General features: G+C 46.2%; 1 protein-coding gene across 1 annotated transcript in view; it reads left to right on the top strand.

Moving 5' to 3' along the window:
• The window catches only part of FSTL4 (follistatin like 4), a 416,868-nt gene extending 402,353 nt beyond the window's left edge, over positions 1–14,515 (top strand). Inside the window, exons 14-16 of the mRNA XM_047778622.1 lie at positions 4,050–4,157; positions 11,111–11,220; positions 13,245–14,515. Coding sequence (XP_047634578.1) covers positions 4,050–4,157; positions 11,111–11,220; positions 13,245–13,926 — 900 coding nt within the window. The 3' untranslated portion in view covers positions 13,927–14,515. The remainder of the gene's footprint in view (positions 1–4,049; positions 4,158–11,110; positions 11,221–13,244) is intronic.
• The last annotated feature ends 811 nt before the right edge of the window (positions 14,516–15,326 follow it).

Below are 15,326 nucleotides of genomic sequence, written 5' to 3'. Positions count from 1 at the left end.
TAGACTAAGTGATTTTTCTGTCCACTTAGTCTACAAGCTGCTCAGAGGTGTGTTGATGTCTCCCACTCTGTGGATTTATCAAGTTCCATCCATTTTTGCTTTAAAATTATCTTCCTGGGGGCTAGACTTCTTTCTTCTTACAGACTATCCCTTTTCTTACAGATTATCCCTCTTTATCTCTGGAAAAGCTTCTTGCCTGGAGGTCTATTTTTATCTAATATTAGTATAGCTAAATCATATTTATTTTGGATTGGATTGGTGTTACCATGGTATAATTTTTCCATCCATTCACTTTCATCCTTTCTATGTAATATATTTAAAGGTGATCTAATATATTTAAAGGTGATCTTTTAGGAAGTTCACATTGTGTCTCCGTGCATTAAGAACCCAATATAGTCTCCATAAGGATATAGGTTCAATTCCTGGCCTCAGTCAGTGGGTTAAGGATCTGACGTTGCTGCAGCCCTGATTCGGGTGCTAGCCCGAATCAGCCCTAGCCAGGAACTTCCATATGCCAAGATGTGGCTGTAAAAAGAAAGATATATAATAGGAGTGATCTTTTATAAAGCCACATGTATTTGGATTTTGGCTCTTATCTAGTTTAATAATCTTGGCCTTTTACTTGAATTATTTGAGCCGTGTATATTTTAATGAAACTATATGGTTATGTGTACCATCTTAATTTTTTTATTTGACCTACCTGATTATGTTGCTTTTTTCTTCTTTTTGCTTTCTTTTGAACTGTCATTTTTATTATTCTATCTTTCCCTATGTTAACCTGTTGTACATGCATTCTTTTATCATTGTTGATACTACCACCACAGGGATTACAACATGCATCCTTGCCTCAGTACAGTCTCATAGAAGCTATTACTTCACTTGCCCAATAATGACAGAACTTTAGAATACTTTAACTCCTTTAACCCCCCTCCTGCCTTTTTCACTATTGTGCAAATAAATTTTAATTCTCCATATAATTTAAGCCCAGAAGACATGACTATTATTATTTTGAACAGTTGATAGTCATTTATATTCACCCATTTATTTACATTTTCCATTGCTCTGTATTCTTTCCTAAAGTACGTATTCTGTCTGGGATCATTTTCATTCTCTTTTGAAGCAGTCTCTTTGATAGTTCTTTTAGTGCAGGTTTGCTGGCAACAGATTCTCAGTTTTTGTTTGAAAATTTGCCATTTATTTGTTTAAAAAAAAAAACAAAACATTGGCAGTTATACCTTTTGGCATTTTAATATGCCATTTCATTATCTTCCATTGTTTTTGTTAATAGTCTTATTATCAAACTTTTGAAGATAATGTATTTTTTCTCTCTCTGGCTACTTGCTAGATTTTCTCTTTGGTCTTTAGCAGTTTTTCTATGATGTGTCCAGGTATGGGGTGTTATTTGTATTTATTCTGATTTGGGGTTTTCAAAGATTCTTACCTATATGTATTGACAATTTCCATCTGATTGGAAAATTCTCAACCGTTATTTCTTTGAATACTCTGCTGCCTCATTCTCTCTCGCCTCTTCTTTGGGAACTTGGGGGGAAAAAAAAAAGATCTTCCACTGTGTCCCACACATCTCTTTCTCTTATTTTCCATCCTTTTCTGTCTCTTTGTAGTTCAGTATAATTCAATTTGGATTTGTTCTATCAACTTGTCTTTCAGTTCACTAATCCTTTCTTCTGCTGTGCCTATTTATTGAGGTCTTAATTTCAGACATCGTAATTTTCACTGGGAATTTCTATTTGATTCCATGTATAAAAAACAATATATAAAATGTATGAAATTAAGCATATTATATTTATATGGATAACTATATTACATTTGGTATATTTTACGTAATTATAAAAAATTATATTTTTATGGATCATCTGTGGGTCTGTTGCTATTGTCTTATTTATGTGGTTTTCATTCAAGCTGTATCTTGGGATACCTAGTAATTTTTTCTGAATGTCAAACATTCCAGCTAACATTTTAGAAACTTTATATGGCTCTCATCCACTGCAGAGGGTTTACCCTTTCCTCTTTCATGGAGAGAAAGTAGAGAATTAATCACTTAAATCACAGACTAAGTTGAATCAAGGCAGAGTTGAAGCTTTCATAAGGCTTAATCAATCTATGATTGACTCCTAGTCCTAAACAATAGCCCTTTGAGAACCTGATATGTTCTTCAGGACATTTTCCCTTCCGTGTCTTTGCTCCTTAGTATATTGAGACTGTGGGAAACTCTTCTGACTCAGTCAGAGTGAGAATATGAAATATGATTGGACAAGGTTAAGCAAAAAGGAGAGAGGATGCCTGCAATCCACACGTTAGGGATGTTTGTGAAGAAGGCAGACAAATGGGATAGCTGGAGCAGAATGTGTAATCAAGAAGGTTTTTTTTTTTTAAAGAAAGAGAAAAGTGTAAGAAACCAGAGATAGTGTCAGGATGGTTTCATTACCAGTGAGTTAAGAAGGTGTGGGTAGAGGAAGACAGTGCCAGATCCTGAAGCCTTTGGTAAATGAAGGGAAGCAGCCAGGAAGCGGACAGATGATAGGAACAAGGAGGAGTCGCTGGAAGCATGAACAAAGGACCTGGGGTATGTGAAGTGTAGGAGAACAGAAACAGCCTCTACTTGAGGCTTTGGAGGACAGGGGGTTTTAATTAGAGCAATAAAGTAAAAGGAGACTTCAAAGATGGTGATGACTCCAAAAGAAATCTACTTCAGCAGGGCTGGGCAAAATCAAGAGTTCGGTTTTGTCTCAAGTTGGGGTTAACAGTGGAATGAATTCTAAAGTCACCAGAGTATAGTGGGTATTAGGTCATGGCATTGGACGAGCTCACCCAGGGAAAGGATGGAGACAGACAGTCAAAGATGAAGATGTGGGACATGCCAGCATTTAGAAGTATATAGAAGTCAGGATGAGGAAGAGAAGCCAGGGAGGTGGGAGGCTGAGAGAAGAAAACCTTTTCAGAGGGGAATGGTCAACCAAGTAGCATCTTGCTGAAATGTCAAATAAGAGAAGGACCACCACGTGCTCTCTGAATTTTCCATGAAGCTCTAGGGCAGTTCAGGGGAGGAGTGAATACAAACAGTTAAGGAGAAGTGGTTTCAGGAACTCTATTGACAGTTCTTTACCAAAGTTTTAACCAGCGGGGACAGAAACAATAGGGGATTTTCCCCCTCAGGTCAGAAAGGGTAGAGAATATAGTGGGTTAAATTAAAATTTCAGAAAATTTGTTGACAAGGTCTAAGTCATGGTAGCTGAAGTGGGGAGGAGGAAAGATCATTGAAACCAAGAAGGAACTAAGCAAGCAGGACGTTCAATGAAGGCACCAAACTTGGGGAGTCAGAGTGGCAGAGAAGACAGAGCATCTTTAGTGAACCAAGGAAAAGGCTAGGGCTTTGGCCACTGCCAAAAAGAGCAGAGGTCACAGTGGCATGAGCATCATGAAACAGTTTTGGAACTTATAAAACTGTACTATGAGAAGTAGAAAAAGAGTCTCCATGTGACAGGGCCCCTGGGGAAGCTCTGTCCTTAAAACACATCAGAGTTGCAGTTACAGCAGTAAAAAAGGACTTTCCTTGATGCCACAGAGTCTCAGAGGCCCCAGGTGCATAATGTGCAAGATAGAGTCTGCGCAAAGGTAGGAGACAGGTGATAATGAATGATTTCAAAGACAGTCTCAGATGACCCGAGGGGAAGAGCTGGGGAAGGACACTAAGAGTTCAAGAGGCCCGAAAGGCTTCCAGGAGAAGTGATAGGAGGGTCCTGAAGCTGGTTCTTGAGGGGAAATCTGAAAGCATCAGTGTTTTGACTTTTGCCAAGATGATCTGGGTCCCCTTTAAGTAAGACAAGCAAGATGTTTTTAAAAGGGGGAACATTATTGACCACCAGCTTTATGCTTCTGAAAACAAACTCAGAGGGGAAGCTTCTGCCTTCGGTTTCCAAATGGGCCGATTATGCAGGCTGCTGGGCTGGCTTTCTACACACCCAAGAGTGGCCTAGAAACGAATCAGCTTCTATAACAATGATGACCAATTTGTCACTATTTTTTTCAAGTCCATAGGTGTCGACCCTCTGCCGGCTAAGCTGTCCTATGACAAGTCACATGACCAAGTGTGGGTCCTGAGCTGGGGGAATATGCACAAGTCCCAACCAAGCCTCCAGGTATGCTGAGTACATGGAGGACAATGCCCACCTGCAGGAAAGGACTCTGATAAATGTCTCCCACTTCCCTAAGTGGCTTATCACATTCATCCAAAGTATGTCCATGAAGGCTGAAGAGAGAGTAGGAAACACCCTTATAGGTAATTAATAGAGTATCTTCAGCCAGGCCTGCTGTTAAAGAGAATAATACTGACAATGGATAGGATTCTGACATCACGACAACCAGAATGCAGCTCCTGAGCCACATCCAGCCCCAAGACACCTGTCTGTCCTGCTCCAGGAGCTCCTGGGGCCAAGCAGAAATGAGCCTCTGGACTCTAAGCAGTGAGAAGGGAGCCAGGGCTTTCTTTACTCGAGCTGTGTGGCAAGCACCAGGTAATAAGGAAGGAGAAAGAAAAGAAGCAGCAGCAATTATGTTTATAAATAAAAGCCATTACTGAGGATGCACAGTGCTCCAGGGCACAGGAAAGTTTAGTAATTGGGCCCCAGTCCAAGCTAGGCAGACATTCAGCCACTGCACCATCTTGCCTCTTGCGGAGAGCATGGGTCCAGCAGATGTGTAGGATCCCATTCTCTACCAGTTGGGGAAGGTCAGCACGTTCCTGTGTTGAGTGTTCTGGCTCAGCCTTTCTCATCAGGGATACAGGGGAGGATTACGCCCTACAAGAGGGGATTTGAATGCCTGTTTCCTCAGTTCTCCCAGTGATGATGCTTAGAACCATTGAGCTGAACAGAATTTCTTGTACACAATGGCTACCTCAGGATATTAGGGGTTTCTTTCTCAGAACCCCAGCTGGAAGAGCTGCAGATAGAGCCAAGTTCACCCTGTCCCTAAGATTGCTACAAAAGCAGGGACACACACACATATCAACACTTGACAGACACGTCCTCGTGGGGACATGTGCTGCTGGGGCAGGGGAAGGGCAGCACTTCACCTCCTACAAACCAAGACCACGGTCACTCAGAGGACGCCATCAACATGTCCTGGGCCCCAGCAAGCTTATGAAAAATAAAACCAACTCGTTAGAGGATCTGGAAGCCAGAATAAAGGTCTCTCAGACAGGATAGAAGCCCAGAAAATTGGTTCCTCTGGCAGCTCTACAAAAGCATGTAAGGAAATTCAAGGAAAGGGTCCACCAAAAAAATATTTTTCTCGAACTAAGAATTAACAAAAATCATTTCCTAATTTAAAAACAGCAGTAGATGGGTTGAAAAATGCAAGGTTTTGACTGAGATCCAAAGAAGCCTGAAAGATAATAAGAAAATCCTCAAATGATAGACTATAAGAAAAAATTAAGATATAAAGTCTCAAAAGAAGTTTCAAAGCCAAAAGATATTTAGAAAGAGAAAAGATAATCATTGGGATGGAGTCAGACATTAAATAAATTTAGAATAACATGTCCAAATTGGAAAAGTAAAGCGTGTAGATTGAAAGGGATCTAGAAGTTCCAGACTAACTTGATGAGAAATAACACATCTCTGATCTTGGTAAAACCCTGGACGTCCAAAAATAAGGAAGTGTCAGGACAGAAAGAGCAAGAATAACAAGTTTCAGGACAGAAAGAACAAGTCACCTTGTGAAAGAAAGAACAATGGAGTTGACATCGGACTGCTCACCTGCAACAGCAGCCGAAGACCATGGACTCACATCTACATGCTACCAAGATAAAAGCGCTGAGATCCAAGGTTTCATGTACCTGTCAGGACAAAAGAAAGACCCAAGGATATGCCAGAATCCAGAGGCTCTATCATGGAAAATACCAGAAAAACACCAGGTAAACCAGATCAGAGATATCAAGATGGAGAAAGATAAAGAGGAGACAGTCATAAGAAAGACACCTAGAGAGGAATATCCAAAATTAAAATAAGATGGATGAGGAGAGGCTATCAGGAAATGTATAATAAGTGCGAAATAAGGACATTTGAATTAGGAGAAATGCACTGAAAGAGAAATTCTGATACCAGGCTCTAACTAAAGATGATAAATTATTTTGGTAAGAGTAGGGAGTGGAGGAAAGAAGAGGGAATAAAAATACTCAAAAATCTCATCATTTGGGATTAAAAGAGGGATATAGAGAATGTTGTTTGAAAGGAATAGTTGAGATAGTTAAATATCTAATTATCCCAAATGTGACAAACCAATTTCTCCTATGAAAAGCAGAGATGATCACACTGGGTTTGCAAGGGAGGAAGAGAAAAAATGTGTAACATAAAATAATAATAAAAGGTTGAATTGAAAAGAGTGGACATAGTAATCCTAGGCAGACAAAAAGATGCATGTGTGTAATGTGAATATCAGACAAGGTCAAAGTTAAAGTTAAAAACCAGCATAAGGAGACACATTATGAGAAGACAGCCAACAGATAGCAAACAACATCACTAAATACATAAAACAAGAATGATTAAAAATACAAGGAGAGGGGAGTTCCCGTCGTGGCGCAGTGGTTAACAAATCCGACTAGGAACCATGAGGTTGTGGGTTCGGTCCCTGCCCTTGCTCAGTGGGTTAAGGATCCGGCGTTGCCGTGAGCTGTGGTGTAGGTTGCAGACGCGGCTCGGATCCTGCGTTGCTGTGGCTCTGGCACAGGCCGGTGGCCACAGCTCCGATTCGACCCCTACCCTGGGAACCTCCATGTGCCGCGGGAGCGGCCCAAGAAATAGCAACAACAATAACAACAACAACAAAAAAGACAAAAAAAAATACAAGGAGAATTTGACTTAAAATGCACTTAAATTGTGCATATTGAGACAGACTAATGGGAGGGGAAAACTGAATAATATGAGTAAGAAATTTCACTTAATAAACATATAGGAAATCTTTCCTCTGCCAAATAGAATTTTTTCACATGTCCATATAATAAGTGTATTAGTAACCACAAAAAAAAATTTAACAAACTTTATAAAAGTCAGTGTTAGATGCTACGTTATCTGATAATTAGAAATAATTAAAATGATCTAAGAAGGAAACACTCCTAGATCACTACTGAATCAAAGAGAAAAATTAAAAGGAGAAATTACAAACTGTCTCAAAAGCAATGAAAAAAGAGAGTGCTTCTCATCAAAACCTATGGGATCCAGAGAATGCTATATACACAAGGAATATTTGTGTCTTAAAAGCCTGCAGAGGAAGTATTTGTATTAAGAAATTAGAAAAAGAACAAAGTAACTGGCAGGAAGGAGTAATTAGAAACAAGACCAAAAAAAGAACAAAGATAAACTAATAAATCCTCTACAACCCTGATAAAGAAAAGAGCACACAAAATGAGGAAGGAGAAAAGCGCTATTACTGCAAATACAGGAGGATGAAAATAATTCTAAAATAATACAGTTGGAATAATTTGCTATTTAACTATCTCAACCATCACTTTCAAACAATATTCTCTACATTCTCTTTTATTTCTGTAAAAGATGACATTTTTGAGTATTTTTATTCCTTCCCTACAACAAATTTTAAAACCCAGAAGAAACGGATGATTATTTGCAAAATGCAGGAAAAAAATCTAACTTGAGAAAAGGAAAACAGAGAACAATTACCATAGAACAGGTTTTTTTTAAAGATTAAAGATCTCCATAGAAAAACTGTACAGCTGAGCTTAATCAAATAGTTCAAATACAGATAACTTAAATATGATTTGAACTATCCCAGTCCAGATGGGGGAAAATGTGCAGCTCCTTAGTATTAAAAAAATAAAACTATCAACTAATCTCACTTATGAATACAGAAGCAAAATTCTAAACATGGAATTTAAAATAGAGTCCAACAATGCATCTACGTCCTCAAGCAGGGAACAAATTCCCAGCATGCAATGATGGTTCACTCTCAGGAAATCAGTCAATGTTATTCATAACACAAATTAAAACAAACTAATATTTTCAATACATGCTAAAAAGGCATCTAACTAAACACAGCAGCCATTCTTAATTTTGAAAAAAAAAAGAAAAAGCTAAAAACAGGAATGAAAGGAAATTCCTTAAACAAAATGAAGACCGTTTCCCAGAAACCAAGAGCAAATCTTACCTAAATGACAAAACGCTAAAAGCATTTTAATTAATATCAGGAATTAGACCATCATGCCCACCATCACCCTAATTGTAACGGCTGAGAAATGCACTATGACAAGAAAATGAAATAGATTGAATAAACCCACCTTCCTCTCTGTGGGCTCAGGTTCAGAAAACCACTGCTTGCAAAAACTGCTCCTGGAAATGTCAACTGGCAGAGCTTTTGTGGTGAGTAATTTGGAAAGAGGAAGCAGACTCCTCAGGACATGGCTTGCACACCAGCAACTGGACCTCTCAGAACGTATCCAAAGGGGATCATCGAGCGACAGGCACAAAGATTCAACTACATTATGTGTTATTGTATTGGTTATATTTATAAAACATTCAAAATAATATCCTAATGTTTGCATTTTTCTTTTTTTCTTTTTTTTTTTTTCTTTTTAGGGCTGCACCTGCAGCATATGGAAGTTCCCAGACTAGGAGCCAAATCAGAGCTGCAGCTGCCAGCCACAGCCACAGCCACACCAGATCCAACCTGCATCTTCGACCTACACCACAGCTCACGGCAACACCAGGGCCGTAACCCAGTGAGCGAGACCAGGGATTGAACCCACATCCTCTTGGATAGTAGTCAGGTTCTTAACCCACTGAGCCACAGCAGAAACTCCTTCTAATGTTTCTAAATATCCAACACTAAAGAACTGGTTACACAAACTTTGTCATGACTAAATGAAGGTGGTTCCATAAATGAGGCTGATTCTACCAAGGCCCTCCCCTAGGAATCGGCGTTTGAACCTTGGGCCGCTTCTCGAATCCTGCCCATCACGGTCTTGCCCGGCCCACTCCCAGACCCAGCTTATAGCTGCCTCTCTGCCCATCACACTGGATATCTTGGGCCCCTTCCTTCCCATGTGTCAATACATCTGGCTTCATCCGCCCTCTGAAGCAGATGCCCAGCCCTTATACCCACACTGCCCACCCAGTGACATCTCCTGATATCCAGCCACCTACATACATCTCCTGGACCAGGGCCCATAGAGCCAAGCAATTTGAGAGGCTCACCTACTTATCATTTGGTCATGAATGTGCCCAGCCATGTGCTAGGACACAGGCCAAGAAGAAAACTCATGACTCATTGGAGAAATGAGGCTGACTAGCCCACATCTGTTCAGTGGCCCATGCCACTGGGTTTTGATGAAGTAACCTCTGAATATAGGGTGTCAGGGTGGTGAAGTGTGAATGACACTGACCGCTGACAGCCTGTAATTTTCCATCTCTATCATAAGCTAAAATGATAGGCCTGATATCAAGAAATGATCGCATGACTTCTTGGAATTCTCTGGCATTTTCACCTAGATTCTTTAAGACCCACTTTCCTACCACTGATATTTTTGTAGTGCCCCGTTCTGAGTTTTTTCCCATGGACTTGCCATAGAAGTGTCATTTGGCCATTTTTTTTTAATCACAAGAAAATAACCTAGCTTTACAGCTGCCCCAAGACGGACCATCACAGCCCTCATCCTTCTAATCCGGCCTTCTGCCTGCTCACCCCCTGAGAAAAGCACGATCTGAAAAACTCAAACCTGCCTGTCCAAAGAGGCAGGCTGGTGCTCTCTGTCTCATCCTTAAAGCCCAAAGGCTGGCCCACTCTTAAAACGTAAAAGCATCTGAGGCCAAGCGACTCACAAAGCCCCACCAGAGGCTGTCCTCAGGCTCAGGCTGCAAAACTCTGCCTCCTTCCTTCTGTGTACATGGCCCCAGTATGAAGGTGAGGCAGTGGTACCTCCCTCTGCCTCTTGTCCTGCTCAGAGAGTCCAGGCTTGTCCTCCGAGTCCTCCGGCCAAAACTGCCCCACCCCCAAGCTGGCCAAGCCTCTCATCTGGCCGCAGATCTGCCACGTTTCTGGGCAAGCACCTAGAGCTTGAGGCTGATGAGCACAGGCAGCAGGCAAGAGGACACCAGCTGTCTGGTGGTGTCTCTGGTCTGCCTGCGGCACCTATGGGCTCAGCCGCTGATGGGCAGAAGCCCAGCCTGACCACAGGGGGCTTTCTGGCAGGACCTCCAGACCACACTGTCATCCTGGCTCACCCCAGGCAGCACTTGGCTTCATTCTGTGCTATGTGCCCCTCCCCCAACATAGACACAGCAGGGACACCCATCGAGGAAGACTCAAGTCACCTCCTGCCAAGTCCAAGTGCCGCCTCCAGGAGAACGGGCAGCCCTGCTCTGTCACTATCAATTTGCACAAAACACAGGGCCTAGTTCTTCAGCTCTCAGAGCGAGTCCCCTTTGTGAAACTGGACCCCCTCCCAATATGCAGATCACAGGCTTCTAAATGACATGGCCGGCATCTCCTAAAGGATGCCTGCTTTCTGTAATAAATTATGGAGTCATAATTCTCTGAAGGCACCTCTGCAAGCAACATGCGACAGAGATACTCAACAAACTGACCCAGGTACCAGGCATCAGGGGGAAATACAGAGAAGAGTCAGCAGTTGCACCATTCAGCATTTTCCTGATTTAAAAGCGCTCTCTCCCTTTCCCAGAGTGGCCTGGGTCTCTCGAAGGCGAGATTCCCTGGGGTGGGGGAGGCTGTCTCTGAGCAGAGCTGTTTCGATCCCAGGGACTCCCCCCCAACTTCAGAAACCCTAGCACGGTCCCTGCAAGCCCTGGCTCTGCTGTCACAGCACAGGGGCCAACACCGTGTAGCACGGTCAGCCGGGGACAGGCTGGACAGAGCAGGAGGGAACGATCCAGTCATGCACTCCTGTCCCCTCACTTCCTCTCCCAGGAAGGATGGGTCCCTGACCACGACATTCCCAAGCAGCCTCTGCTCTGCTCCTGCCTCCCTGCTAAGACTGTGGCTCGCCCGTGGTCTGTCCCTCTCTCAAGCAGCCTGCAAGGATCTGCGGGTTTCCAGCCCTCACCGGGCCTTCCGGTCTGTGTTACAGGTGATCACAGAAGCCAGCACCGGCCAGGGCCAGCACCTCATCCGCACGCCGTTTGCAGGAATGGACGATTTCTTCATTCCCCCCACAAACCTCATCATCAACCACATCAGGTAAGACCAGCCTGCAATGGCCTAAGCTACCCCATGTCCCCAGCTCAGCCCAGCACGGGGCACCTTCGCCCAGGGTGGCCCTGCTCCTTTTTCTGTCTCTCCACACGCCTCCTGGGCTGGCTTTCACCTCATCAGGAAGGGACAGAGCAACAGTCCCACTCCTAGACCTTAATGATAGCCATCAAGGAAGGCACACGGTTCCTATGCCCTCAGGGACCCAGTGAGGTCAGGAAGTCGCATCCTTGGGTGAGGACAGGAGAGGAAAGGAGCAAACAACCATGGTTAGTTGAGTACCTTCTCCTCACTGGACACAAACAACTAGTAGAGGTGGGTTCAAACCTGTTTCAGAGATGAGGACACTTGGGCTCAGAGAAGCTAAGGCACTGGCCAAAGTCACACAGCCAGGACCTGGCAGCATCAGCATGAGTGTAAAGCTAGTGCCCCCTTCGGCCGTATTCTCTGCTGACCACATGCTGCGGTTCCGCTAGGAGTCCCCAGAGCAGCAGTGTAGGGAGCCCGCAAGGGAACAAGGCTTCCTGGGTGCCCGGGTTGCCTCCATCCAAAGGCACAGCTTCCTAACAGCTGTGGCCTCATCCCAGCCTGGCCACACCCCCGCCCTATTTATTTCAAAGCACCCCTCACACCTTCTGTAGAGACGCCACTGCCAGAAGGCTGCGCGTGCCCTTTTATAAGGGCATCAAGACTCCAATGTCTCAGGGCAGTACTTAGGCCTGCCTTTATTCTGACGTCGAGCACCCTGTTCCAGGAAGAAACACCTCCTTTCTGCAAGCCGAAGCTGGCCTTGTAAAAATAGCACTCGCCCATTTATCCTTGCCCAAGAGAGACCGTAGCCACCCTATGGCTTCCCCATCTCACTGCAGCGGGTACCTGGGGAAGAGCCTCTGAAACAGTTGTAGATGGTAAAACCCCTCGAAGCTGGATTCAGCTACAAGGTGTGCAGACTCAGACACTGCAGAGCCTCGTGTGGCTTTTTACCTTACAGTTCCCCGTCAGCGTGGGCTTTGCTTTCCTGCTCTTTCCATACTCTGGCTCCTTAAGGATGCTTTAGAGATGCTGTCCAATGGGCATTTTCCCCACGCCGAGGCACCATTTGTCATTCAAGAGAAAAGTGTGTAAGAGCTTTTACGCCACTCCTATGAGTGTACACAGCAGCCAGAGGCCTCGACGACTGAGGGGTTTAGGCAGAGGCTCTCATGATCAGAGGAAAGTGCTGCCTGGAGTCAGGCTCCTGGGCCGCCAGCCTCCAAAGAAAAGTGTCACCAAGACCAGGTATGAGCAGCGACCACCTACGGAAGCTCCCTCTTAGATTTAATCCTCCCAACAGCCCTTGGAAGGAACACCCCTCATTCAATGTGCAGAGGCTCAGAGAGACAAACATCTTGCCCCTGGTCCGGCAGCCAGGAGGGCCCCAGAGCAGCCAGGCCATCTGGCTGCAACAGGAAAAGCTGCCCTCTGCCCCAACCAAGGTCCTTCCAACCAGCATGGTCAGTGTGGCCAGAGAGAGGGGACTGTCCTTCACCTTCCCCTCCCAGATAAAGGGTCACAGATAGAACAGGTCTCCTTGTTCTGCTGCCTCTGGCTGCCCAAACTCTGACGCACCAGTTAGTGCAGAGAACAGCTCCACTGGAGGTTCACGCCTCCCCTTGTCCTTTCCCTCCAGCCACAGGCCACCACTTCCCAGCTGGCAGAGGGACTCAGGGAAGCTGAATCAAAGGCATCCCAGAGGGAGAAGCCCGCTGAAGGCACTTTGAGCCGCCTCCTCTGTCATTTCGTGCATGATAGGAGAGCATACATCCAGGAACATTTTGCAAGCCAGCTGCCTCTGGTTTGAGATGATAGACAATCACTTCCCAGGCCATGCCCTGCAGAATGGCAGACCTTCCTAGAGGCTCTTAGATGATGAAAGGATTAGGATACAGGGTGCAGGCGTTTCACACAATTGACAGACCCCCCCTCCCCAAAAAGGCCTCCTTCCCCGCTGACCTCAGTTTGCATCCTCCCAGATTCGGCTTCATCTTCAACAAATCTGACCCTGCAGTGCACAAAGTCGACCTGGAAACGCTGATGCTGCTCAAGACCATCGGGCTGCAGAGGCACGGCTGCCTGCCGCAGGCCATGGCCCACAGCCACCTGGGCGGCTACTTCTTCATCCAGTGCCGGCAGGACAGCCCCTCGGTGGCCGCCGCCCCGCAGCTGCTGATCGACAGCGTCACGGACGCCGTGGTTGGCCCCAACGGCCACGTTACCGGCGCCCCGCACACGTCCCCCGACGGGCGCTTCGTCGTCAGCGCCGCCGCCACCAGCCCCCAGCTGCACGTGCAGGAGATCACGCTGCGGGGGCAGATCCAGACCCTCTATGACCTGAAAGTGGGTCGGGGCATCTCGGACGTGGCCTTCCAGCGCTCCTCCACCCAGGGCAACCAGTACTACGTCTACGCCTCGCTGGAGGCAGAGCCGGACCTGCTGTTCCTGGAGCTGTCCACGGGGAAGACGGGCCTGCTCAGGGGCCTGAAGGAGCCGCCCGGGCCCCGCAGGATCGTGAGGGACAGCGGGCTGTTCGGACAGTACCTGCTCACGCCGGCCCGCGAGTCGCTGTTCCTCATCAACGGGAGACAAAACGCGCTGCGCTGCGAGGTGGCGGCCGTCAAAGGGGGGACCACGGTGGTATGGGTGGGCGAGGTATGAAGCAGCCACGGAGCATCGCCTGGTCCTGACCCCGCGGCCCCAAGCAGGCGCCCTGTACATTTTTACAGACAAAAGCAAAAACCTCTATCCGCTTTGTGGTTCAACACTGGTCTCCTTGCAAGTTTCGGTTTGCGCTGCTAATGAGATCGGGGTTTTCGTTCAGAGGGATGATTTCGGCCTCGAGCTTCGACGGGAACGCCCTGCCGTGGCAGAGAAGCCTTTCTGCGCCCAGCTACAAGCCACGGGACCTGGGCGGCCAAGGAACCAGCAGCTCCCGCTGTCCAGGCAGATGGTGTGGTCATTCTTTTCCACCGGGTCTGGCCAGACCTCACCCCGATGGAGTGACCTGAGGCCGGGCCTGGAGACGCAGGTTCCCAGGAACAGGGCTTTTCCTCCCGGCGTGAGAGCCACATCCGCGCTTGCTCTGGACTTCATTTTCTCCTTCGCAGCTGCTGCTTGCTTTTCTTTCCATTTGACTTGTTGTAAGCCCGAGGGAGAGCCGACAGGACTTACTGCATCTTGGGAGATGGGGAAATCACTCACTTTATTTTGGAAATTTTGATTAAAGAATAATTTTTTATAATCTGAATTGCCAGGAAGCAGAAAGAGGCTCTCTGAGGTCCAGCTGTGTTCTTCCCTGCCTTAGGCCAAGTCTCTGAGAGTCGCCGCATCCCACAGCCAGAAAGAAGGCCGATAGTCATCAAAAGATTGTGGTCCTCTATCCCACGGACACCCCCAAGCGCACATCAAGCCACCACAATAGTAAAGGCTCCATTCTGGACCGGGACCCCCCCTCCCCAGACCAGGAAAACCCTGCGTGCCTGCTTTTCATCACTGAAGGGGGTCATTTATTAGCCAGCCCAGTACTACAGAGTCAGGGCCGGCCAGGATTACCTGGAAGGGTGTGGGTGGCCTGCGGAATAGCCATCTCCAGGCTCAATGCAAAAACCCCAAGGATACGAATGGAGTCCAGGCAGGTTCCTAAGATTATCCCTTTTAAAAGCCGATTTCTTTTCTGCCTGTGGCCCTTGCCCCTCAGCTCTGGCCCCCTAAGCCCTGCATCATATCATGCCACAGACAGCACCTCTCAGAGTTTCCTTATACTCGGGTCCCTCTCTCCCCACTCACACACACCCCAAAGCTCAACAGGATGCGGGCTGGCACTGCTGCCTTATTTCCAAATGTCTCAGGCTGCAGTGGGCTCTCCAGTGGGCATCGAAGAAGTACAACCCAACAGCACGGTGAACACAGCCCATGTGGGAGAAGCTCAGCAAGGACGAGGCGCCCTTAGGTCTTGAAACACCCCCTTTGTCTCTCATGCCCATCCGTGGCCAAAGCACACCTGTATGCTTTCGAACTTGAATGATCATTTTTCAAAAGCCGCCTAGAGTTGGTCCCAT

The sequence above is a fragment of the Phacochoerus africanus genome, chromosome 4 (assembly GCF_016906955.1).
Source record: "Phacochoerus africanus isolate WHEZ1 chromosome 4, ROS_Pafr_v1, whole genome shotgun sequence".
Lineage (NCBI taxonomy): Eukaryota > Metazoa > Chordata > Mammalia > Artiodactyla > Suidae > Phacochoerus > Phacochoerus africanus.
The sequence above is the reverse complement of the archived record's forward strand: the minus strand, read 5'-3'. Positions and strand labels throughout refer to the sequence as shown.